This window comes from Morchella sextelata, assembly GCF_020137385.1.
Source record: "Morchella sextelata strain SCLS chromosome Unknown scls_14, whole genome shotgun sequence".
Classification (NCBI taxonomy): Eukaryota; Fungi; Ascomycota; class Pezizomycetes; order Pezizales; family Morchellaceae; genus Morchella; species Morchella sextelata.
Genome location: NW_025408629.1, coordinates 1,513,161 through 1,537,913, shown reverse-complemented (window position 1 = coordinate 1,537,913; position 24,753 = coordinate 1,513,161). Strand labels below are relative to the sequence as shown.

The 24,753-nt window shown below is 48.4% G+C and overlaps 10 protein-coding genes across 10 annotated transcripts; 3 read left to right on the top strand and 7 right to left on the bottom strand.

The window, feature by feature from the left end:
- Positions 1-135: 135 nt before the first annotated feature.
- H6S33_003274 (uncharacterized protein) lies at positions 136-810 on the bottom strand (the record flags this gene model as incomplete). The annotated part of the gene is made up of 1 exon (XM_044834646.1): positions 136-810. One exon carries the CDS (start codon positions 808-810, stop codon positions 136-138), a length of 675 nt encoding a protein of 224 aa, XP_044692481.1.
- A 602-nt stretch (positions 811-1,412) lies between these two features.
- Positions 1,413-2,009, bottom strand: H6S33_003273 (uncharacterized protein; the record flags this gene model as incomplete). Its single annotated transcript, XM_044834644.1, has 5 exons — positions 1,413-1,438; positions 1,517-1,619; positions 1,678-1,800; positions 1,855-1,882; positions 1,996-2,009. The coding sequence occupies 5 exons, from the start codon at positions 2,007-2,009 to the stop codon at positions 1,413-1,415; spliced, it is 294 nt and encodes a 97-aa protein (XP_044692480.1).
- Positions 2,010-2,987: 978 nt separating this feature from the next.
- On the bottom strand, positions 2,988-4,173 carry H6S33_003272 (uncharacterized protein; the record flags this gene model as incomplete). Its single annotated transcript, XM_044834643.1, has 8 exons — positions 2,988-3,021; positions 3,086-3,120; positions 3,163-3,167; positions 3,243-3,299; positions 3,367-3,440; positions 3,513-3,586; positions 3,670-3,896; positions 3,975-4,173. 8 exons carry the CDS (start codon positions 4,171-4,173, stop codon positions 2,988-2,990), a joined length of 705 nt encoding a protein of 234 aa, XP_044692479.1.
- Positions 4,174-5,495: 1,322 nt separating this feature from the next.
- On the bottom strand, positions 5,496-6,252 carry H6S33_003271 (uncharacterized protein; the record flags this gene model as incomplete). Its single annotated transcript, XM_044834642.1, has 2 exons — positions 5,496-5,843; positions 6,088-6,252. The coding sequence occupies 2 exons, from the start codon at positions 6,250-6,252 to the stop codon at positions 5,496-5,498; spliced, it is 513 nt and encodes a 170-aa protein (XP_044692478.1).
- A 994-nt stretch (positions 6,253-7,246) lies between these two features.
- Positions 7,247-8,134, bottom strand: H6S33_003270 (uncharacterized protein; the record flags this gene model as incomplete). The annotated part of the gene is made up of 3 exons (XM_044834641.1): positions 7,247-7,600; positions 7,716-7,795; positions 7,903-8,134. The coding sequence occupies 3 exons, from the start codon at positions 8,132-8,134 to the stop codon at positions 7,247-7,249; spliced, it is 666 nt and encodes a 221-aa protein (XP_044692477.1).
- Positions 8,135-11,502: 3,368 nt separating this feature from the next.
- Positions 11,503-12,368, bottom strand: H6S33_003269 (uncharacterized protein; the record flags this gene model as incomplete). The annotated part of the gene is made up of 3 exons (XM_044834640.1): positions 11,503-11,590; positions 11,652-11,758; positions 11,841-12,368. 3 exons carry the CDS (start codon positions 12,366-12,368, stop codon positions 11,503-11,505), a joined length of 723 nt encoding a protein of 240 aa, XP_044692476.1.
- A 546-nt stretch (positions 12,369-12,914) lies between these two features.
- H6S33_003268 (uncharacterized protein) lies at positions 12,915-14,215 on the top strand (the record flags this gene model as incomplete). The annotated part of the gene is made up of 3 exons (XM_044834639.1): positions 12,915-13,027; positions 13,118-13,404; positions 13,482-14,215. 3 exons carry the CDS (start codon positions 12,915-12,917, stop codon positions 14,213-14,215), a joined length of 1,134 nt encoding a protein of 377 aa, XP_044692475.1.
- Positions 14,216-16,017: 1,802 nt separating this feature from the next.
- On the bottom strand, positions 16,018-16,883 carry H6S33_003267 (uncharacterized protein; the record flags this gene model as incomplete). Its single annotated transcript, XM_044834638.1, has 3 exons — positions 16,018-16,463; positions 16,526-16,603; positions 16,676-16,883. The coding sequence occupies 3 exons, from the start codon at positions 16,881-16,883 to the stop codon at positions 16,018-16,020; spliced, it is 732 nt and encodes a 243-aa protein (XP_044692474.1).
- Positions 16,884-19,619: 2,736 nt separating this feature from the next.
- Positions 19,620-20,800, top strand: H6S33_003266 (uncharacterized protein; the record flags this gene model as incomplete). The annotated part of the gene is made up of 2 exons (XM_044834637.1): positions 19,620-20,714; positions 20,765-20,800. The coding sequence occupies 2 exons, from the start codon at positions 19,620-19,622 to the stop codon at positions 20,798-20,800; spliced, it is 1,131 nt and encodes a 376-aa protein (XP_044692473.1).
- A 1,896-nt stretch (positions 20,801-22,696) lies between these two features.
- On the top strand, positions 22,697-24,562 carry H6S33_003265 (uncharacterized protein; the record flags this gene model as incomplete). Its single annotated transcript, XM_044834636.1, has 1 exon — positions 22,697-24,562. One exon carries the CDS (start codon positions 22,697-22,699, stop codon positions 24,560-24,562), a length of 1,866 nt encoding a protein of 621 aa, XP_044692472.1.
- Positions 24,563-24,753: the final 191 nt, after the last annotated feature.

Below are 24,753 nucleotides of genomic sequence, written 5' to 3'. Positions count from 1 at the left end.
CGTACGCTCGAGGTAGCACCAACTAACACAAAGAATTGATTGCGAAAGACAATATTAAAATACATGCATACAAAGAAGCTGGTTAGTCTGAAGTCCTATTTTCCATTCTGGGCATGACTCTTCACCGCTGACAAATTAACCCCAAGCCCCCATCCTCCCTGAATCACTTGGAACCTCTGCCACAACTCTGGCTTCGTCCCTGAATCTCCACTCCGCTGTCTCGGCTGCCTTCATTCTTCTAGCCAGCTTTGCGATTTCCTCCGGTACCCTAAAAATCAATCCCTCAGGGACAGTCACAAGCCTCTCCTCCTTGTCAAGACGTACTGGCGCACAACTCGTTGCTGGCCGGGCCATAACGAGACTCGTGTTTACCCAACCCTCACACAACCTCTGATTTTGCTGAATGTCACTGCGGCAAAGTCGATACTTGACCCCGATCTGGTCATAATCGATATCTCCGGTACCATCTCCAGCACTCGAGATGCTGCCACGACGCAAGGCCACATCATAGCACCGAGTGTATGCTTCACGAGCCTCCTCGAATCTTCCCAGGCGGATGTAAATCGATCCAACATGGAAGTGAGCAACTGCCAGGAATGGATCTATTCTGATAGCGCTTTCAAACCAGGAAACACTTTCCCGCAGATTTCCCTCACGGAGATGAAGCTGGCCGATGTTGAAATGTAGCTTGGCGGTGGGTTTGGAAAGGAAACAAAGCTCATGGTACATAGCGAGACAGATATCGAAGTCTCCAGCGTCGAAACATTCCTCGGCGTCATTTTGGATTTTGATTTGGCGAACATAGGGCATCGTGGGGTGCGCGGGTGGCCATTGTGAGGCAGAGGTAACATCAGTGGGACAGGCTAAACGAGCCCGATAGTGATCTGACAGACCATATAGCGCCATTTTACTGTTGTTTACTTCGGTTTGTTAGTCTCTAGAGCTTTTGTGGATAAATAAATTTATTGTTGATAGTGCTTCGAATTTCAATGAAACCACAGCGCTGTCGTAAGTATAACTAGGGGAGTAAAAATAAGACATCATTGTCAATTATAGGTTATGCTGCTTACGGATTGGTATAAGATAGAATGTTGATAAACGCCGGCACTGGGGGGGAAGGTGGCTATTGCGAGGTTTGGTGGGGCAATCCTATTTCGTTGCTCGAAGTTTATGATTTTGATCTCGATTTTTCCCTCATTGTATGTACGTACAATTATATGTACATTCCTATCTAAAGGACAGACGGCACCAAGAGAATTTAGTTAAAAGGAACAAGATAATATAATTCACTTTATCTTATTCAGCCATTTTGGGTTATCGTATCTATTCAGCTGAAAGCCCGGCCATAGAATGACCAGATATACGGTATCGATACAGGTATCTGCAGCATTTATAATCACCCATTGTATCTATCAGGCGTTGACATCATTGCACTGTTCTAAAAACCATGATCATTAGCTAAACAATCAAGGCCTCTTTTTTCCAAGGTTAGGTCTCGAGGTCTTGATCAACATACCCACTCTGGTCGCATCCTGTAAGGCAGCTGTGTCCACCGCATCTGCAGGCAAGTGGATATATCTCAGGCTGTTACCGCGAAGGAATATGCTGTTTAATGCGAACTAACGGTCCTCTTTTAGCCATACGATCGTAAAATGAACAGGGCGAATCCAACACTACCAAAACTGCTTCATTTCCGGCCGCGTTGACGATTGTGATGTCTTTGAGGGTCATGTTGAAGTAGCTATCGATGGAAGCGAGAGTGCCCCGGAATACCATGCCGTCCTTAAGTTCGACCGTGACCTAAACAGACCTCGTTAGAAACACTATGTGAGAAGTAAGAGAAAATACCCCTACCTCGAAATTGATGAGTGTTTTAAACAGACTAGACAATTTTTACCTCACGATTAGCCAGTTCAATAATATTTCTTCCTCCTCTGGCGCGGTCATGAGGCGGCCGTTGAAGCAAAGTGCAGATTAGGGCCAAGGGTGCCGTACCTGAAGAACGGCATGCTTGGAGATGTCTTCAGGGTGAGGAAGCCTTCTCCTAGAGGATTATTTCGTGGTGTTGACTATGGTGTATATGTGAACGCTAGTCAGGCCTTCATGTTGAAACGCCTACCCGCACATAGAAATCTGGTCTTAGCGTAGCCGTAATGCTAGCACATGACGGAAGAGAACGGCGGCACCATACAGATGAATAATTTCATTTATATGTATCATTTATGTGCGAAATAATATACAAGTTCGTTCACTTTTTTTTCCTTTCGAAACCAGGGCCTGTGTCTTTCAACATTCAAGATGCCAGTCAATCAAGTCAGTTGAATACCCTCAAAAGATAGATGCAATTAATACTCCGGCCCCACCACCGCCGTCGCCGCGTAGTGTAGTCGACGAGTTGAGTATGCTCAAGCTCACGATCACAGCTCCAGCCAAATACACGACTAGGGTCGAATAGGGTACTATACTGATAAGTCGAGTTTGCTCGCGCGATTATTCTAAGAACCGATTCAAATTGCTCGAGCTTCCTAATGCATGAGATTGTTTCTTTACTCGGCACCATTCAACGACAAGCTCCAACCTCGCTACGAGGATTGGTGATCCCCTCCGGTCTACAAGCTGCTCGAGACGTCAATAGTAAAACTTTACCCAAGTTGTTAACCAGGCTACGCAAGAGATAAGTGGAAAATGAGAACTAAGTATGCTTTTGTGCGGATGTTTCTTGTGTCCCATTAATGGGTATCTACATGTACGCATGTTAACGGCAAGCTTTTACGGCAAAGACATGATGTTTGCAGTTCTGGAGCTAAACGATCCAGATAGAAACGATGACAGAACTACTTAAGGACAGACGCAACCAGTTTAATTGCGACCCTTTTGTATATTTAAGACATGGATTCATAGCTATAGTAGATAGCCCATACTTTCAAGAGAAAAACCCTATGTAGAATATTCCCAAGCACGATCATGCGCAACGATGCCATTGATAGCTAAACCGTCACAGCAAATGTATGAATATACACACTAAATACACGTATGATGTTAGGAAATGATTTTGATATGGCCAATTTGATAGAATGGAACTTACCTCTTTTTTTCTCCCCTTTCTTTTTTACGCATCTCCTAATCCGAAAGTTTCTAGAATATTGCTTCCTCTTCTGAAACGTGATCTGTTTAAGATGTTGTTAGCACCTTGTGACCTCCCTGGCTTCATGTAGATCACAAGTTCGGGGGTTATCCTATACTTTCGTCTTTAGCCATAGCACATGTATACTGTAGACAGCTAGACATGTGCACATACGCTAACAGCATCGTTAGCAATGATCTATATGTACAACTATGACTCAATGACCTAATGAAGCAACCTACCTTTTTTTTTTTCCTCTCCTTTTTTTTCACCCAGAACCGCTAAAAACCCGATGATGATATAATTCGCGCCCGAACTAAAGAAGCGTAACCTCTTAGAAACCTCGCTCTTTCCGGTCTTACCTAAAGTTATAGGAATGGTGACTTACAATATTTCTGTAGTGATGACTCGTATGATATCATACACAGACAACTCCACGCGGAGGCGATCAACCGCTGGACGCTGAATACACAATATCCAGTTAGTCTCCAGCCCTTAATAGTAACTCAAGAGAAAAACCTACATATATCATCGACCTGACCAACCTCCGGTTCAGACTGAGGAGCCGGGGTCGGCATTTGTTCCCTAGCCATTTGCTCCGCGAGAGTTGTAGTTGGTGCCTCCGCGCGAGCAGCAGTCGGGGCCGGCCTTTGTTCTCTAGCCAATGCCGCCGCGCGACGAGCATCACTCGCAGCTCGCAGATCACTTACGAGAACCGTATCGAAGTCAAAGACATGAACGTTGGGGGCTGGCATCCCAGTAGGCAAGGGTCCTGTCCAAATACCAAGGTCAAAAACCACAAAACCACCAACGAAAAGAGAAAAAAAAGGTCAGATTTTATATAACTTACGATGGCGCAAATTAGTCCCAAAGGCGACATTACCCTCGGTTTGAACAGCGACAAATGTTCTGGTGTTGGGCGAATCTATTCCGAGATGCGAGGAGAGAATCGCGGGTGGGACACGGGTTACGGTCATCAGGACCATGGAATTCATCACGAAGCCTGTGCGGGGCCTCTGGGGCGTAGAATTGGGGGTTGGGTCGGCCATTGGTGTGAAAGTATTTGGGTGTAGAAATTTAGAGAGTTGAATGAAGGCGAGGGACAGGTGGAGAGGATTTATGATTTATATAGGTGATGAAGGGATGATCGAAGACGATGAAAGGATGATGAAATTTAAAGGATGGGGGGAGAAGATACGGGATGACGAGGGACGGAAAATTTAAGTAGGCGGAGCCTGCGACTGTCAAATTCTCTCTCTTAATCATTTGGTCACTCATTGTGTATCTGATTCTTTTATGGTAACGCGAGGATTATAGGTGTTGACGAGGGTATAGGTTTGAGTGCGTCGACGTCCGCCCTCATGATTATCTCACCAAATTCTTTCCAGATGGTATTCTGAGGCGACTAAGAGAGGCAAGAACCTTGGCAATCCATAAGGTCATAATTACATTTAGGTATGGCTCTTAGATATCTGGTAAGTAGTTTTGATTGATGTCCTCATAGTGGAGTCAATGAGGATGGAATTCTCATGACATTGACTGGTATGCGTATGGGATTACGAACACGATATTCAGTGGCTATGAAGAAGATCGAAGAGGAATTCTTTCTCCTCTTCATTATGGAAAAGGGAAAGTTAGTCAGATATGTTTACACTGGGGCGTGTTCCTCTCACCTTTGAGATAATGAGACATCTAATTTGCTTCTTGGTGTCAATGCATTTACTTGTCAAGGCACTTACTTGTCGAGAGATTCACTGACTAGATTTCGAAGTGTTACACCTTAAACGAGAGCTACAGTCACTACGACTCGGGGAATCGGGGAATCGGGGAATCGGGGAATCGGGGAATCGATAGCTAAGTGAAATTAATCAACGTCTATATTTTGATTCGGGGGAGAGCATGCATTATAGCAACATGTTTAAATTGTTGTTTTACAGTCTTTGCTACCTGCTATTACGTAGTACTGTGTCAAGACAACGAATCTTGTTGGCCTAATGCATAATACGTGTTTATTTACAATTTCTTTGCTATAAAACGAGCTCCGTGTTCCTTCTACTCCCGATAACAAGTATCAATCCCGTAATATAATATAGTCTCTTATAAATTCACTCCCTGAATAGCAGAGACAACCATCACCAAGGTAAGCCCAAAGCAACCGTTTCATTTTATTACAACTATTGCTTTTACTACTTTCCATTATACATATGCCCTCGCCAGTAAACCCAATTCTACATAGACCTGGACGTACATGGTCCTATCTTCTATCACTTTTCTCTCAAGAGGTTCAAGGAAATAAATACTGCAGTGTCCTAATCGTGCATACATACATACCCCTCCAGACATACCGGACCATTCATATCCGACCCCCTAGCTACTTCCTCCAGCGCCTCTCGCTCCACTGCCTCCTCGGCTCTCTAACCACCGCATTTTCCATTGTCTGCAAATCCTTCACCTTTCTACCCCACCCGTTCAGCCCGGAGTCTACCACCCGCTCCCTATCCGCCTCACGAAATTGTGTCCGCCACATGCCACCATTAAACGCTGCGATCTTCTGTTTGTAATACGACCGGACCAAGGACACGGTGATGAATATCAGACTCAGGGGGAGCCAGCCACAGGTTACGACGTAGAGGATGGGGACGTAGATCTTTTCGGCCTTCTTTTGCTTGGCGGATTTGGGCTTGGAGGAGTTGTCGTAGCCTTCGCGTTTGGCTAATGTCTGCGGTACCAGAATGTTAGTATATTGTAGGTGTGCCAGGTATGCCGGAAGGACACTGTAAGGGTCCTCTTGTCCACTCTTTACCGCCACTGAGAAAGTTGATCGGTACCGTGGTTTGGCAACTAATAGAGATCTGCACTATGCATCTCTCCCTCCATAGTTCAAAAGTGCCAAGCCACGCGACCTGGAGCTTCCTGGCACCAGCCAGCACTGTGAAGGTTGAAGAAAGATGCTACACACATACACTTTCGGAAGAGATATCGACGCAGAACTCGCCCTCATAACTGCGTAAGCCGCGCTGTCCGGGTAGACAGCAGAACGGCGGTCCTTCGCTCCCGCCCTTGTCGCCGGTGCCGAAGGCCGGGGTCCATGATGTGTCCGCACATCCGCCTTCGGTACCTTCCACCATTGCGCCATGCAGGCAATTAATTCCTTCGGTCCATGTCAGCACTGTAAAAGGTGTTGTTTTAAAAATGGAATTTTACCATCAGGACAGCAGATAAAACGCCCTGTGTCTTCAGAAGCTATGCAACTGCTCTTCGGAGGGCAGCAATAGCTCTGTGTGGACCATTCATGCTGTTCCTCAGTGAATATAGTGCTGGTTTCGGTGCTACATAACTCCAGCCTTCCTGGACAAGTCGCAGCCCGTAACGGCCAAGTCGCGATACCGTGCTGCAGAGTCAGTAACGCATCTTCGTATGGTCTGCCGTCAGTCGTACGGCTGCCGGCAAACAAAACAACAAGCCCAACGGCCAAGATGAAGGGATGGAGGTTTTTGAACCACATCCTCGGGGGAGAGAATGTTTATCTCCATGGAGAAACCAGCTTGACTATATGAACTATATGAACAGTCCATAAAGCCCGGGCAAGCTATCACTATCGGGGGCTGAGTACTTTATGCCTCGTTGGTTGACGCAGCAGGGATAAGGTAGGAGGTGTCACAATGTGGTCTGTGTTTTTGGGCGACTGCTGACATTGGCGGGTTACACTCACGTGCAGACGGAGGCAGCCGGGTCATGGATTGTCACTCGGGTTCGTCTGCCTTGGTAGCCTGATGACAATGAACATATCCCGGTGCAGAGGCCTTGTTCTGTCTGCTTGGCCGAGAGAATATATACGTGGAGAGCGATTTAAAAGAGGTACGCCCTCGCCCACATGCCCATCTATTGTCGATATGGCGGTGTTGTATGGAGACTTCATTAATTTGGCGGTGTGCACCTTGCTTACACAGCCAGGCCCAGATACTTAGTTGTAAAGCACGAGTACCTACTACTACTACTACTACTACTACTACTAAAACATGGATATACTAATATATTCTTTGTCCCCAACCCAACAAGGCTTCAAAAATCAAAACCGCGATAGCAAACCAAAAAAACCACCTTTCCCATCTCCCCCTCCCACTACTTCCTCCACCCCAAAAACGCCTTCTCCGGTACCTTCACCTTCGCCCCCTCCTCCTCTTCCTGCACCTGGACACCCCATCCATTCACCCCACCGTCCCGCTCCACATCCACACCGTCCCTAAACCTCGTCCGCCACTCCCCGTCCTTCCAACTCACGCGCACGTCCATGCGGAACCCACACACGCAGTACCGTCCCCTGCTGCACCGTCGCCTACAGGCCTGGAGCCACCGGTGCAGGCGGGTGCCCGGCAGAGAGGCCATGCCGCCGATGTATATGACGAAGCAGGGGGTGATGAAGGTCCAAATTATGGCGTTGATGGTCTTGGTGGGGACGGCGCGCTTGAAGAGTGACTAGCGGGGGGTGGGGTTAGTACATAAGTCTCCAGGGGAGGGGAGGGGAGGGGGACGAAGCTTTTTATAGGGAATTTGGAAGGGGGGTTGAAAGGGGTTGGAAAGTGGGGCATACCTTTGTAGCTGGCGGTGATGTTCCCAATGAGAGTTCGGATGGGGGGGGAGTGGTGGGGCTAGAGCTAGAGCTTGTGGTGTCTTGAAAATATCATCAGCAAAGAGCTCACAAAATCCCCACACAGCTATATATATAGCACTACCAGAATTAATTAAGCTGGTCGTCGGGGACACACAGGTATACGCACCGACGTCACTTATCTCCCACCCAGAGCCACTACCACCACCAGTACTCGCGATGCCGTCTAGAACACCCGCAGGGGCAGTATCAGCTTGTAGATAGACCTCCCGTCCCGCACCCGTACTTGCAGGGTGGATCTCAGGGGTATGAAACGCCTCGATCCCAAGCTCCGGCCCCGGCAGTGGACGGCAAGCAACGACAGACAGCAGAGCAACAAAGAGCACAAGCACGTTGATCATAGAGTATAGTACTGCGGCCGAAACTAAAGAGCTTCTGTAGCTATCCTAGATATCTCTGGACAGCAGCAGCATCGTAGCTGGGGTAGCTAGATAGGCCGCCCCCAAGGCTGTTTTTTATACCCAAGATGGCGAAGAAGTGCAAATGTGTAAATGCAGTTATGGGATGCATATGCGGCTGACAGTTTTTGGTTGGAGCATGGACTTGGTTGGCTGGATTGGGTTGCTTTGCGAGTGGGTTAGGGTTGAGGTGTGTAACGGTCACTGTATGGACGATTGCGACGGTATCTCGATCGAGGAGGCTACAATGGATTGATTGATTTGATTGATAGGCTACAATGGAAAGACTGATGTGGGATCACGAAGTAAACTATATACAAATAAACATCGTTTATAAGTGCACTAAACAATATACTCATTCAACATGCATTACATGGTTTGTAGCGAAATAGAAGTTGAGGATAGATTTGATCCCATGTATATCTAAATCAAGGATGAGATCTCAGGCTCAATTCAAAGATACAAAGCTCGAATCGAAGTGTATTGATGACGATGATGGGAAAGGTATTCCAGAAAGGAACACAAAAGCAATAGCCTTTGTCCTTGTGACCTGTCCTTGTCTTATACCTCCAATGCTGTCTATAAGATGGTACACGTCAGGAAATCTCTTCTTCAAATCATCTATCGGTAAACATACCTATTCACCCTTGCTACTGGAAGTTTTCCCTGCGCCGGTCAACTATAGCGTCTGTATATAATCGTTTGGCTGAGAACATTTTGTGACGCTCCAGTTAGGAGTTAAGCAGAAAAATAACGACCTATAAAACTTAGCGAGACTTGTAATTGGATGAGTACTCATTATACTTACAATTCCTGCTCCTCCAAATGGTATCTTGCCAGGCCGTAGACTTAACGTCGCCTCAGGCCCTTGCATTAAGTCTCTCATCAATCCCATAATCTTAGATTCCAGACCACCAAAGCTTCCCTCCCTCTTCATAGATGCAAAAGCCTAATTATCAATAATTAGTTCATATCCAAATAAACTGACGACTAGCCTGCACCTCACGTTCTCAGGGCAGAGTATCCCCACTCCTGCAGTATTTTCTGTATTACAAGTATATACAGATGAAGCACCTTGTGGTGGCATCGCGATGCGTCTGGTTTGTCTGCTTCATTGTGTAAGTCGATGATTGTTTTCATCTGCTGTACTACGTACCGGTTATTTAATTAGAAACTAGCAAGATGCTGATTGGACAATATAAAACTTGCCTGAGTGCTGGTAAAAGCTTTGAATGGCACTGAGTGACAGATATTCTCGGCTGGTCCATGGCCCAATCAGGGGCGCCGTGTTTGATAAACAGAGGGAGAACTTAATTCATTCACGACGAATATGATGAAAACGTGGAGGATTGAAGTAATAAACCAATGTAATTAATTACGAAGATGATGATAAGGAACAGGAGAAGTATCTAGAATTTGAGCTATTTACAATATGTATACGTTTCCTCCTGCAATTCTAACCACTTATTTCCTCCCGCCTTTGATTAGTATACGTCTCCCACTGAACCTTAATTTGCTGCCAAGCCACTGTCCGTAGTCCTCATTCAGATTCCCTCTCTGCATGTTGGGAGCGCTTAAGCGTTCAATCCATCCCGGGCCCAGCTCGCAGCCACCGTTAACGTTTCTGGTCTCATAATCCTTCAAAGTGAAGCTCGTTCCAGTCTTCCCCGTGGTATTTCGATCCTGCCCCTAACCCTCGCTTGCTTATGTAGATACTCGTTCAAAGTGACACCTGCATATACCACATGGGATGCATGTCATGGTTACCGTTACACAAAGCGTTGTATGGTTGAGGTCGAGCGAGGCTACTACGTCTAGATATCTGGCTACGAACGAACTATCGACTCTAGCCGCCGCGAAGGCTGCTACATGCATTCGCCACCGGGCAGTGCCGCACAGGTAAATGCATTGCGGATCGGTCGCCTTCTTTCAACACCGTTTGTTTCGTTATTTGCAATACGTCGGATCCTTGCAGCGTATCAATTGGTGCCGCGAGCTAGGAACTAATCCTCACTGTCGGCGTGAGGCGGCTTAGCCCAGTGACGGAAGGGGGCTCTCAAGGCCTTAGGCCACGAGTATGTACTAGTTCTAGGTGGAGGACTCCACCTCCTAGTCTACACCATCATCAACCACGTACGTTACCAAGGCCGTGCCTACAATCAGCCAAGAGCTACTTTCTAGATCTAAGATTGCTGGTCCAGCCAACCCCCTTGAAGACATGCTCTGTCGACAGCATAGGTACGGCGCATCCCGGACGGCGACGCTACCTTCCATACTACACGTAGACTGCGGCCAGATGGAGAGCAGCAATGACAGAGGCACTCCCGGGATAACTACGTGGACCTTGGCTTTTCTTGCGGCTGGATTACGGACAACACTCTGTGGTATATATCTCCCGCGAGGCATTGCCCGAGGCGAACAAGGTTGAGATTATGTCTTCCAGAGATTTCACCAAGCCATACCGATCCGTGTGCCTTATGAAGCCGTTAAAGCGCACCCAATCCCCCGAGGAGGTAGTGTAGTGTCGTACTGGATACTTGGAAACTTGTGGAGGCTTGGATTAAAGGTTAATCACCAACTACGAGTAGCCTGTTTTGAATCAAGGGAAAGGACTAGAATTTCGGTTTAGGAAGGCATTGGGAGTTTGTGGAATGGGCTTTTTATCGATAAGGGGTTTTGTCTTGAGGTTTAGGTCCGGCGGATTAGCTATTCCTCGTGCCTTGGCCGAGTGGGCTTGGCAAGGATATCAAAGCATGGGAGATGGTATGAGACAGTTATTCAAAGAGTTCCAAATTCCGGATGTCTGTGCATATTGACGTAGGAACAGCGGGCGGCTCAAGACAATGGCCCGTTTGGCTGTTTTGGAGGTATCGAAACTCCGTTTAGTAACTGCTCCGTTAGGGGAGAGTAAACAGAGCTTTTTCAAAAGGGAGTTTGGGTTTATTTGGCCTGTCAAACACCTGATTGTTAAGGTTGCAATGGCTGCAACAGCGAAACGGAGCTGAAAAGTAGGTACCCCCTACTTTTCAAAAACTCCGTTTCAGCAGCCTAACGGAGTTACAAAATTGGCTGTCCGAACACAAACCTTTTTGAAAAAACGGAGTTTCGAAGAAAATGAAACGCAGTAATAACTCCGTTTCGCTAGGTAGGGCCCTAAGCATTATTGGCAAGATACATACTACCACCTACCTTACCACGTAGATCTCAAAACAAGCCGGACATAAAACCGTCAAAAACAAAAACACAGAAGTCTATTCAACATTTTTCTAGGTATCTATTCTTTAAATCTTTCAAATAAAGCAATATCGTTTTTACTCGGTACCCCCCACATCCGCGGTTGGGTCTTTGAAGACGCCGCCGAGAAGGAAGGCTGGTTCTTCGACGCTGTGGTGGTTGTAGCTGTAGTAAAGTGCCAGAGTTAGCAAGGAGCCATAGGATCAATGGAAGAAGGAACACTCACGTCAATGTCGCGATACCACCGGGTTCCAGGATCATCTGGAGCGGAAAGTCGAGCTCGAGGCCTAGCCACCTCTTGGTGAACGCGCGCAGCAGATGGCCGTGGGATACCTACACACCATCAGCATCAGCACCCCCCCCCCCCCCAAACCACACTACCAGTAGCAAGCAAACATGAACCAATAACACCTACCAACATCACATCCACATTCTTCTCGCCCCTCATATACGGGCCCTGCAACTCCTTGATCTCCGCAATAACCCTATCCAACCGCTCCTTCACCTCCGCCGCACTCTCCCCCTTCAACCCCTCCGGTCCCTCCCCGTCCTCACACCCATCCCTCCAGATATCAAACGGCCTCTCTTTATCCAGCCCCCTCGCCTTACGGTCCTCGCGGATCTGGGCAGGGAACCACCCCTCATACCGCCCATACCCCCACTCCGCAATGTCCTCCGTCGTGCGTACCTCTGTGCCCGCTGGTGCGCCACTGGGGAGCAGGAGCTTGAAAGTGCGCTGCGCGCGGACACGGGGAGAGATGTAGACCCGCGTGAGGCGGGAGGGGTCGATGAGGCGGCCAGCGCCCACGAGGGATCGGCCGGCTTGACTGACCTGGGTTTCGCCGTGGGGGGTCAGCGGGATCTCGGAGATGCCGGTGTGGCGGCCGTTGAGTGTCCATTCGGTTTCGCCATGGCGGGCGAGGAAGATGCGCGGGGTGGACATTGGTTTTGATTCGAGGGTGGGTGCTGCAGTATGCTGGTGGGAGTGGTGAGGGCGGGGTGGTGGGGGGTTTGAGAAATATTCAGAGTGGGGCAGGGTCAGGGGTTATGTGGGGTGTAGGGATAAGCTTTGGGCGCTCTTGCATGCGATGCGGCTAGTGGTCGCGAGAACAGGGATTTAGGGCGAGCTCTGGAATGTTTGTGTGGGGCGGTTTGGAGCTTAGGGAATGTGGGGTTTGTTTATGTTCGTAGTTCATAGACGGGCTGAATTGTTTGGTCTGTGTATTCAGTCAATTGATCATTTCCCTCTTTCTTTCTGCCTGAGAGATTGAAGTTCCAAGGCTGCCAACCGAAACAGCTCGCTTATCTGATTCCGTGTCTATTATTGGCCCAATCTTCAGCCGCATCACCAAACAAAGCTCCCCAGTGCTGCTCCGCACCATTCCAAGTTACCGGGCCACAACAACACCATCACATCACCACCACCACCGCCACCACACACAACTCCTCCTCCTCCTTCACAAACCACGCCCTGTGACAGATATTCACAATGAATATCGACGACGACGACCTCCCCGCGCTGCCCCGCCCTTTCCCCCGCCGCCCTGCCCCGCTAGCATCCCGCTACCTCGACGAGATCTACCCCAACCTCTGGCTCGGCAGGTATGTCATCACTCCCGCCCCTCCCTCCCCCTCCCCCCCTCCTTCCCAATCCTCCCTCCCACCCCGCCTAACTCCCCACTCCGCGTCCAGTCTCCAAGCCGCCGAATCTGCCGAGATCCTCCAAACCTGCGGCATCACCGACATCATCAGCATCACCTCCCACCGCCCGCGCATCCCCTCGAACCTCGGCATCACCAAGACCCACTTCCGCCTGCGCGACAACACAGAGGCCGACCTCCTCAGCATCCTCCCCGAATGCATCCGCAAGATCGAGGAGGTCATGTCCGCCGACACCACCCCAGGCGGGCGGGAGCGGAAGGTGCTGGTCCATTGCCGGATGGGCATCAGTCGGAGCGGGGGAATGGTGGTTGCCTACGGTATCTCCCCCCCCCCCCCCCCTTTCTTCCACCTCCCCCCAGATAGAAAAAGCACATGGCTGACAGACACCCCGCAGCCATGAAGCACGCCGGCATCCCCGCGCGCCTCGCGCTCGAGTTCGTCCGCTCGCGGCGCCCGATCGTGAATCCGAACAAGGCGTTCATGGCGCAGCTGACGGTGTGGGGCGAGTGTGGGTACGACACGGCGCTGCTGATGCCGGACATGGACATGGCTGTGGCGGAGGAGGAGGAGGAGGTGGAGGAGGAGGCGGAGCCCGACGAGGAGGAGATGCTGCAGATGGCGCTGGAGATGAGTCTGGCTGCATCGGAGGGCCCGGGGCAGACGCTGGCCGCCGGCAGGCTGGTGGTGGTTAATCCGGATAGGGTGCCGGAGATAGAGGCGGGTGCGGCGGGGGCTGTGGTTGGGACGGCGCGTGTGCTGGATGTAGAGATGACTGAGGCGGCTACTGACGTGACTACTTGTGTAGAGACTAACGAGACTAACATAGAGACTAACGTGACCACCGACATTCCCACTGACGCGACCGCTCCCCATACCGAGCTAGACATAGAGATGACCCCCGCCCCCGACCCGGCGGCTATAGAACCACGGACCCCCGAGCTCCTCGCGCAGTACGAAGTGCTCGAGCCGGCATCAACCACACCGCCAGATCTGCACCCTGAACAGCGCATGCTGAGAGCGGCCGCCGCTGCCGCCGCTGAAGAGGAGTGGGTGGTGATCACGATGGATGATGTCATGCGGCAGTGCTTCGAGGAGTGTGTGAGGCGTGTTGGCAGGGTAGATAGATAGCTGAGAAGCTTTCCTTTTTTTTTTTTTCTTTTTTTTTTTTTATTATTATTACTGATGGGGTGGGGGCTTTTTTTACATCTGTTTTTTTTTTTTTTTTTTTTCTTTTGTGGGGTAGATATACAGTGGGGTTGCGTGTAGCTAAGTAGCTAGGTAGAGGTAGCTAGGGAGAGAAGAAAAGAAATGGACTTTTTTCAGCGGCATGGTGGGAGTTTTGTGGGTGGGGGTGGTGTGATGTCTGTGGGTTTGGGGTGTTTGGAGGTGTTTGCGGTTTTATGGGTTTTGTGGGGGGTTTGTCATTGGCTTTGTGGAGGAATCATTGGCTTTATAGCTGGAGGTAGAGTTGTAGGTATGAACGCTTCCTTTCTTGTCTCGTACGTAGGCGTGGGTCTAACTGCGCTGGACTCGGGGGTGGGTAGGTGTGGAGGTTTCGATAGTTATGTGGGTTCGTGTGGCTGGAGTGATTGTGAAATTTATGCTCGAGATGGCCTTTTTTTTATGGCTATGGGTACGGGTAGATATGGTTCGTAGATATACAGCTGCGTAGCTTGGTATATGACGTTTGACACTCATTTCCGATACTATGAGCTCCTTTGGTTCGAACTGTTATTCACTACTTAGTACTTCCGATACGTTTGGCCCAAATCTCTACTGTTAACTACCATGAAAGCCAAAATGCAAATATCAAAGATAAAAACCTTCTACGAAACAATCCATATCCTTCTAAGAACCGCCCCCGAGTAATTAGCCATTTCTCTCTGTCCTCCTAGCTTATCCCTCACACCACCTACACAGGAGTCGTGAGGCCTCCCCTCCCCGCACCGCTCTCGAGCTCGTCCGCCGGTGATGTCAAGGCGGGGGGCAGTGGTGGTTGGTGCTTGGCATAGGTTGTGCTTCTAGACCGTTGGTGTACCTGGAAACCGGCGGAGCTAGTGGAGGGTCACTTCATAGGAACTCATGCAAGGAAATGTTATGACCTTTTATTGCAATTTTATTTTCGTGACAATTGATACAGTATTGTTTCCTTAATTTTTCCTTCCTGATCTCCTGGGCTTGCTGGTGTGATGTGATATGATGCTCCCAAATTGTGATGAAATTGATCATTGACTACTGCTCACGGAGGCGTTGTATGGTGTTAAGGTAACTAGATGAAGATACGGCACACCCAAGGCTGTAGTGGATATTGTGGAGCCCTTTTGGGTGTTGGTTTCTTTTGGTTGCCGTTCCGCCATTGTTATGATACCGCAGGTTCTAGCTAGTACTAGTATGGACAACAGGTTAGCGGATGTAGAGTGTGAGATTTTTTTGACGGGGTCTGAGAAGTACAGAGGATACTTACAAAATAGCTCGATTATAGCCAGTCAAGCTCACAGCCAGATGTTGATCGTTTTAATTGCCGCTTTGTCGCTATCATACCGCCGAAGATCTAGATCTAGTTAATATATATGTTAGCAAGCATGCTCTTTTTCTAGATTGTATTAAAGACTCTCCTCAGGGTGTCTACAGAGAAAGGGGTCCTAACAACATAGTGTTCGATTAAGGCCAGTCAGATTCGAGCTCATACTGGGCCTTTTGATAGATATGTATTCAATAGGTGATATTACGGAGTTGAACTACCGCGAGCACTATGGTGCTGGCACGACGAATTATATATTAGGTGAAAGCCCACTTTTTCGATAGATTGTACGTTCTAAAAAGATGATGCTGGGGGAGATAGGTATTCTCTTGGTAAAAATAAATTTCTTTCGTTTTCATCTGCCCTAATGATGTTGAAAAAATGCATCCAAATTCCCGCTACCAAACACTTACGGCAAGTCGTTCCTTAGCAAGTCGTTCCCTGGCAAGTCGTTCCCTGGCAAGTCCTCCCCCAAGTTCTCAGCAGCTGCCAGGGCAGCAGCCGACTTCGTAGCTCTCCTCGCCTGACGCCGAAACAGCCGCTTGATAGACACACTTTTAGAGGCCGCGACCACAAACTTTCTTTTTTTGCTTGCTTGCAAGGTTTCGCCAAACGCTGCTCGTCCTCGCAGGCCAGGGAGTGATTGGGCGCCGATCTTTTGGTCGGCGGGGGATTTGCTGAACAGGGCGTTGAAGATCTGCTGTGGTGTAGGGCCTTCGGGGGCTTGGACAGCGGGGGCTTTGGCGGTTTCTGCGTCTGAGTCTGCGGAAGCATTGGCATTTTCGGGAACATTGGCGTGTTCGAGAGCATTGGCGTCTTCGGGAGCATTGGTAGCTGCATCAGGGGCCAGGGTGGCTGGGAATTTTTACTTGTTAGCAGATAAATCCGATTGAGACTTTTAATGAGCATTTAATCACCTTCATCAGCGTGCTTGGTGGTCTCTAAGTTGGTAGAAATGAGAACACCGTCGTCGTTTTTTGAAGTATCCTCCTTATCTGAATAATAGAACTTGTTAGCATTGAACTAAATTCATGAAACTTCCAATAACGAAGAACAGTTTTATTTACCCGAATCGCCCTCCACTATAGCAATCTCTTCTTTAGCGCCGTCCTCACTCTCAGAGAGAGTATCATACGAATCCCCCAGATCCTCCAGCCCACCGCTCTCCGATTCAGATTCAGTTATAAACTCCTCCGGAAGTGTTGCTGGTAATGACCTACGGCGACTTTTCGTCGCCGTTTTCAAAACGTGGTCAGATCTCTTGATTCGCACCATGGTTTCCGAGAGAAAGAAGTAGCCCTTAAAGGAATTTGGGTAATGTGTTATTTCCTGGCGTTTTTGGGTGGGGGTGGTTTGTGGGGATGGGAGAAGAATGTTCACTCCATGTCACTCGATTGTGGCGTGGATGAGGCTCAGCTGCGCGCGTGCGCCACACCCAAATGCGATTTTTGACAGGTCATTGGAAACCCACTAGTATCAAATATTACACCAGAAAAACAACAGTTGGGGATTTGTGCATGACTAGAAAATATGTCTAATAGGTAGATGACAGGTCTTCTTCTTTGCTTTCTCTATAGAGATCTTCGTACTCGATGCCAACGTTCTTAAAATTTCCATGCCTTTACCACCGTGCACCTCGTCTGTCGATATTCCCGGGCCCACTATATAATTGAGGGTCGCGATTTTTATGATAGATCAACTATTTAGAAGAAAGATAAAGTGATATGTGAGTAAAAGTCACACTCTTGGCACTAACATTACGGTGAGCAGCACCTTTCCACAGACCAAGACATAAGTCACAAATTCTACCACCCTATGCAAAAAGAACATGCTGGAGGACAACAATCACTTTACAACACCCTTTCCTTTTCTTTTTTCTTTTTGAGTGTCAAGAAACCTCATGGAATCTTCTTATCTTGCTGGTCAATAATTACCAACATCTCAATAGCGAATAATTGGTGGAAATGCGAATCAATTCCATCTCGTGTCGTGGACATGACAAAAGGAGATTGATGAGTTATGAAAGATTATGAAGCGGTATGCCCATATGCATTCCCCAACGCCATGGTTAAATCCTTGATACTGACTTTCACAGGATCTCCCTCACGAGCAGAGAGAGAAGAGACATTAATGAGTTGCTCAATGATCCTCTTCTCTCTTTGCTCATCATGGGTGAAACTTTCACCACGAATTGGATTAAGATATTTCCCTTTGTACAATTGTGGACTCTTGTATTACTCTTTTGTCATGGTCTCAGTACCTTGTGAGTACCCTCCTACTACTACCCGTTAATTCATTGTAAGCATGCTAAGTGATTTATTAGTCTTGTTCTCGTGAATTCATGAATTAAACCGCCCATTGGCAAACATGACCAGATCACGCCAAGGCACGACATAGTTTCATCGAAAGATGATTTGAGCAGAAATTTACACGGGCCCTTGGGCTGCTACTATGGAATGGTTTTGAGAGGGATGCGAGTATGCGATACTACGCCATCTGATGATTACCGTTTCGTTGTGGACGTTGGCCTGTAGGACGTTGTGATAGATTAGGATGCGTTAATGTGTGGTTTCTGAGAAGGAAGTGCCCAAGTAGCGTACTGCTTTAAGCCCATCTGACGGATGAGTGCATCTGATTGCAGGCTATGAAATTGTTATCTTAAAGTATAGCTAGACTGCTTCTATCACATTATTGAGCCGATTTGAAGCTCTAAATGATCAGGTATGTACAGGTTATCTTCTTCCTTCACTGAAACCTATATCCTATTAATACTATCACTAGCAATAACTATTCGGTGTTTAAAACACCAAAATACCGGGCATCAACGATACCTGCTGCGGATTCCCTGGTATACGCCTAAGACACCAAACAAGTTCGGTGGAACCCTCATATTGGGTTATTTCCTTCTTGGGTGTGTCTCATCCGGTTTCTTCATACCTTGAAGTATTATAGGAACACTAAAAAGGGTTTACGAAATATATGTAAGCATCTTTTATGATTATCATGGCTTGAAAGATTTCTCTTAAACGGGATACCTTTTTCGTATATGTCATCTTCCCTCAGGCTTACGAATTAATGAAGTTGGCGTCAGACCTTTGGAATTATTATATCAGGGGATCCGACTTTTCCATTTAATCAGTGAAGGCTGTTGCAGAGACCATCAAATTCTACCGAATCTTATGATGATTCGACCTGACGTTGCTGCTCGGCTACAGTCATTGACGGTGATGGCAATCGTGACGCCTGAGATAATGACCCTTATATCTTACTTTCTCCTTAAGATCAAAGCTCTATCAAGATTGAACTACACTTATATTCCGAATACAGGTGAGAAAGCACTCTACGTTACCCAATTATGAATATCTCTAACACCTTGAAAACTAGGAACATTGGGCCCGCAAAGAGCCTACTGACCCCAATTATTTGTTTGGTGTGAAAACACTCAGTAATTCCCTGTTAGATCGCGGAGTGAGGTTTCTGATCAAAAATACTCCATCCTATCAATCCAGCAATTTGAAAAACTACATTTTGTAACGGAAATCTGGATTACCATGAGACATTTGAGGAGCATACCAAGGCATATGTTTCTCAACTCTTTCCATCATATCTGCTGAAGATTTGAGTATGTTTTTGTATAGGAGTATTTCTTGAGAAACCTCTGGAGATTTGTGTACTTTCAAAACTCAGCATACTTGGAAAAACTCCTAGAAAACGGATCTGGTGTTGAAAGGGTTATTCAAACTGCAATTGTGATCTTCACGTCTTTTGCTTGGTCTCCCGTCATTTTCAAGAGGTATTGACCTTGTGGTTTGAATTGAGTGCGCTCATATATAAACAAAAATATATTCGACAATAAATCCTATCATCACTCACTCACATTGGTATTCTATCATCAGATAAGAGCAACAGAACACCAAAAAATATCGCATATCCTGACATCTACACATCAGCAAGCCAAAATACTATCAATATATCACCCAAACACAAATCAATCTTATATCTCAATCAAAAATGAGTCTTTCTATCGGTGGAGCTTCTAGCGACGGTGTTGATCTTAGCTTTCCAGGAGTCGACCACGACGAGATCACCCTCGGCGTTGAGCTGGAGCTGGCAATTTTCAATCTTAATGATGACAACCGGGACCATAGCCTATGGTTCTCTTATATCAGAGGGGCGCTCATTGATATCGAAAGAAAGTTGTCTAAACCCGGTAATAAAGTCATATTCACTGTCAAAGACGACGCGTCGATTAATATCTACTGGAAGGGGCCCGGCCCAAACGTGGGTGTTGCAGTAGAGGTTGCAACCCCGATTCTGCTCGGCGATCAGTTTGAGTGGGTAATTCCTGAGATGTGCACCGCAATCAACAACGCGGTCAAGAGGCAGGGTGCGACGATTGATCTTTCACCTGAGAGTGAATGTGGTCTTCACGTTCATATTGGTATTCAGGAAAGACACTATACTCTTGGGGAATTGAAGAGAATCGCAAAAGCCGTCGTTATCTTTGAGGATGTAATGGAAATACATCATGCTGCTCATAGGCGAGGAAGCGCGGATTATATTAAGAGTAACCGAGCAGCAGAGCAGCTCAAAGGACTCTCGATAGTCCAGATGGTCGACAAGCTTGAATCGACCACTACTAGTAACGAGCTGTTGCACATGATCAACAGCGACCCAGACCATCCAGACAAACACTTTAAGTACAACCTTACAGCAACCAAAAAATTCGGAACCGTCGAGTTCCGTCAGGCAGAGGGATCAATTGATGATACTAAGATTCTCGAGTGGATTCGGAACGTTATCACCTTCATCGTCGGCGCATTATATACCCCAGACGAGCGTTTTCCGCAATTTGCGGATTGGGCCGACCAGGGTTTTGCTTGGGACGAAGATATCTGCGCATACTATGGCCTCCCGCCACCAGACCGGCAAGGATTGCCAGCTGACATTGATCAAGCCCCTGGAAGTGACGATGATTCTGATGAAGAGGCAGAGGAGAGTGATGATATACTTCCTGACCTCGTGGATTTGAGTCTTGGCTCTGGTGGTGCTGAGGGGCCGAGTGTGATGAGAAAGCGTGACACCCTAAGGAGGCTCAAGGGAAAGGTATCCGCCAAGATACATTCTCATCATATTCGTGAGAGACTGACCGACAGGATACATCGGAAGCATATTCGGGAGAGATTGTCTAACAGGATCAAGCGGACTTTAACCAAATTTTCTAAACATAGAACCGCGTAACTAACCTAATATCTCATGATTTAGGGCTTGATATTCTGACGAGTTATAGAACACTGCTTCGTGATCTATTGCGACTAACATGGGTTTTTGATTTCTAGGCTTGGGTTTTTGGATCCGATCTATTAGATGGTTTTTGATTTTTATGTCTTTGATTATGTTTTTCGGCGTTATCTGATTTGATGTTTTGAATTACGCGCTGTGTTTTTATCGTTTGCATTTTTAGACTGCGAGTTCCGATAGATGAGTTATTAGAAAATCAAAACTATTAAACTGCGATATTTGCATCAATCGTTCCTCTTGTTGTGATAACCCTCTTGAAACAGGTGTCGAGAATGAAAACCCTGCCGCGGCTTCCTTCACAAAGCATCACTCGGGCGTCTCGCTTGGAAATGATATTTTTTTCTTTTTTTTTGTTTAATTCATTAATGCTTGGAAATGATAGTCTCAACAGAAACCCAAACCAACTAAAAATCCGACTTGTAAACCCCTGTCGATCGCAACCCGACACCGCAGCTACCTTTATCACACTAGCCATCTCGCTTAACACCCCATCACACACAGCCAAACTTCATAGCTGAAAAGTTAATTCTCGTTGGTGAAGACGGATGATTTCTTGTGATTCAAAATCTGAGTGATGTGTTGTGACGAACATGTCTTCATGGCTTAGTTGGTTAAAGCGTCGGTCTCATAATATGACCAGATTCATCAGTTTCTGGATATCCGAAGGTCGCGAGTTCGACTCTCGCTGAGGACATACCTCTTTTGCCTCATCGGGTGATGATGGTGCTGGATTTTTTAATTGCGTTGGTTCTTGGTGGTGGGGGATTGCGCGGAGTGGAAGATTTTGGGGGTTTTGGAGGTGGGGGTCATGGTGTATTTTGGTGGTTGGTGCTGGCTGGGTGGTGGTTGGGTACGGGTATGGGAAAGTGTTGAGTGAGGTGCTTTGAATCCGGGCATCGGGAAGTGATGGTTCTCTATCTCGGAGGCCCGGGGACTTGTAGTTCCCGATCGGGTTGTGCTTTTTTGAAGAGATGATGATAAAACGTGAAGAATTTCAACCTTCATCTTGAATACCCCCGCTACACTTCCTTCACAACCATGGACCGCACCGCTCCACCCCCCACTCCGCCAAATAAGCCCAAAAAGAGTACTGATCGTAACCAATGTCTAGTAGCGATAAGCGCTACTTACTTGATCTAAAGGAAGCGGATGTGCTATCAGAAACGATCAAGTGGGATGTGCTTAGGTCATGGGCTATCACTCGTATATTAACTGACTGCGTCTTTGTTTTGGTTGTTAGTTTTTTTTGTTCGGTTGAAGAGGGGGGGGGGGGGGGGTTGGGGGTTTAGGCAGGTTGTGGGCTTGATGTTGCTTAAGGTAATGAATGGGTGGTATGTTAGATCAATTTGTTCAGAATATTCAAACTGAAACGCTGGATCATCTGCGCCAAGTTTTGTATCATCGATCGCATTTGCGGGAGATAGGAAGTGCAAGCATGCTAGTTGATAGTTGGTTGTTCTGTTCGGTATAAGTAATCCCAAGTTGACATCCACTTTGCGGTGGTGTGTCACTGTGATGATTTAGTTGGGTCATGGGATATCACTCGGATATATCAACCGCTCTGATAGGCGTCTTGAAAAAATAACAGCCTATGTTCAGCTTGTTAGCTTGCTTGATTTTCAAATATTCTTCAGAGTAGCTTGAACAGAATCATGGAGGATATAAGAAAAGCTTTCCACACCACATCTATACTCCCATCACATCATCACACCTCATAAAAAACCAACGTACAAAAACGCAAATCAACAACACACACCAAAAAGCCCAATTCCAAGCACTCATCCACCATGAAAACCACCATAACCCTCCCCACCGGCCTCCCCCCGCTCAAACGCAGCGCCATCACCATCGGCCTCGAGCTCGAATTCCTCATAACACACCTCCCCCACCCCATCGAAACGCACAACGAGCTCTGCAACGTCCCCAGCACCTTCATCCTCATCAGCGCCGCCCTCCTCCCCCTCTGCACCGCCCTGCGCATCCCGCCCCCAAGCCATGGCCACACCCTCCTCACCACCCACAGCACCTTCGCCGTCAAGCGCGACGCCAGCCTCTACACCTCCTCCGGGCGGCCCTCGCCCCCCCGCGGCGGATCCCGCCTGGCCACCGGGGGCGGCGTCGAAGTCGCCACCCCGATACTGTCGTACGGCACATATGCGCGCGTGGTGCACATCATGTGTGCGGCCATCACCGGCGCCGTGGCGGCGGCGGTCGGCGCGCGGGTGGAGTGTAACCGCACCACCGGCCTGCACGTGCATATCGGGCTGGGGCGGCAATACACGCTCGACGAGCTGAAGCGCCTCGCGAAGGCCGTCCTCATCTTCGAGGCGCGCATGGACACGCACCACCCGCCGCACCGGGACGGGAGCGTACCGAGCGCGGACGGGCTGAACTACATCCAGTCCTGCAACGGCAACGAGGCGCTGCGGAGCCTGGATATGGGCGGGAGGGTGGCGATGGTGGATGGTGCGCGGTCGTATCTGGCGCTGTGCGCCATCATGAATACGGGGCGGTTTGTGGGCGCGCGCAGGGTCGAGGAGATGTCGTGTCGGTTCTACAAGTACAATTTCGAGGCCGTGGGGCAGTATGGGACGGTTGAGTTCCGGCAGGCGGCGGGGACGGTGGATGCGGTGTGGATCGAGGATTGGGTGGAGAGGGTGCTGAGGTTTGTGACGGCGGCGATAAGGACCGAGGATGATGTCTTTAGAGAGTGGGCGCTGGTGGAAGGCGGGCCTGATGATCCGGCGGTGTTGGAGAGGTTTGGGATTGGCGAGGTGAGCGAGAGTATGGCAAGGAGGAGGAGGAGGCGGCGCAGGAGGGCGGAGAGTGCTATCGGAGATTCGAGGCCCGGTAATAAGAGATCGAGACTGTCGACCGTCACGAATCATGAGTTTCCAAATCTTGGGCCTTTGACTCTCGATCCAAAGCTCAAGACCACTATTCCCCAGAGTTCAACTCCCAAGCTCCCTGACCCTTCCGCTTCGACTATCCCTCCCAAGCCCAAAATAACTGCCCAAAAACCTGTCAAAACAGACATTACCTACCCCGAACTACCTGCCCTCAATCCCAAGATAACCGCCCACCTACAAGAAACCCAGAAAACAGACATTACTCACCCAAACCTCCCTGCCCAGCAACCCCCCAGCACAACCCCAGACACCCCCAAAACCGACCCCAACAACCCCAGGAGAACCCTCTCCCGGGACGAGTCCACCAGCTGCAGACCAAAGGTGCCCATCCCCAAGTTCAAGAGGAGACACATCCCCACCGTCTCCCACAAGCCCGTCATTCCGAAACCCAAACCCGCTGCGCGTGCTCCACTCTTCATCCCCCCCACGCTCCCCGATCCCAATCGCAAGATACCCACAATGATCAAGCCCGACCCCGCAAGTGGTATTCCGGTCATAGTTCTTGCAGACCCCGACGAGACCCCCATCACTGCATATGTACGCGCCGATAGCGACGTCGAATCTCTTCCGTCGGTCATCAGTGATGGGGCGCCGACGTCTGAAGGGTCTGAAACCGGGTATGAATCGCCAGTGTATTACGGCGAGACTGGTGGTTTGGCGGTGCAGAGTGCGCCTGTGTTTTCTATTGTTGCGGTGTTGACGCTGCCGTTGGCGGTGGCGATTTTGTGGCTTAGGGCCCAATAGATTTGATGTGCTGTGGTAGATAGAGGTGTTGGTTGGCGATCGTGGGAGGACTAATGTTTGAGTTGTTTTGGATAGAGTCTTAATGTGTGTTGGATAAGTGAATCGTTTTTTATACGACTACATGTAGTCTTGATAATTAAACTGTAGTAGAGCAGCGCTAGAGGAGGACGGTAGATTTGAAAATTAGGGCC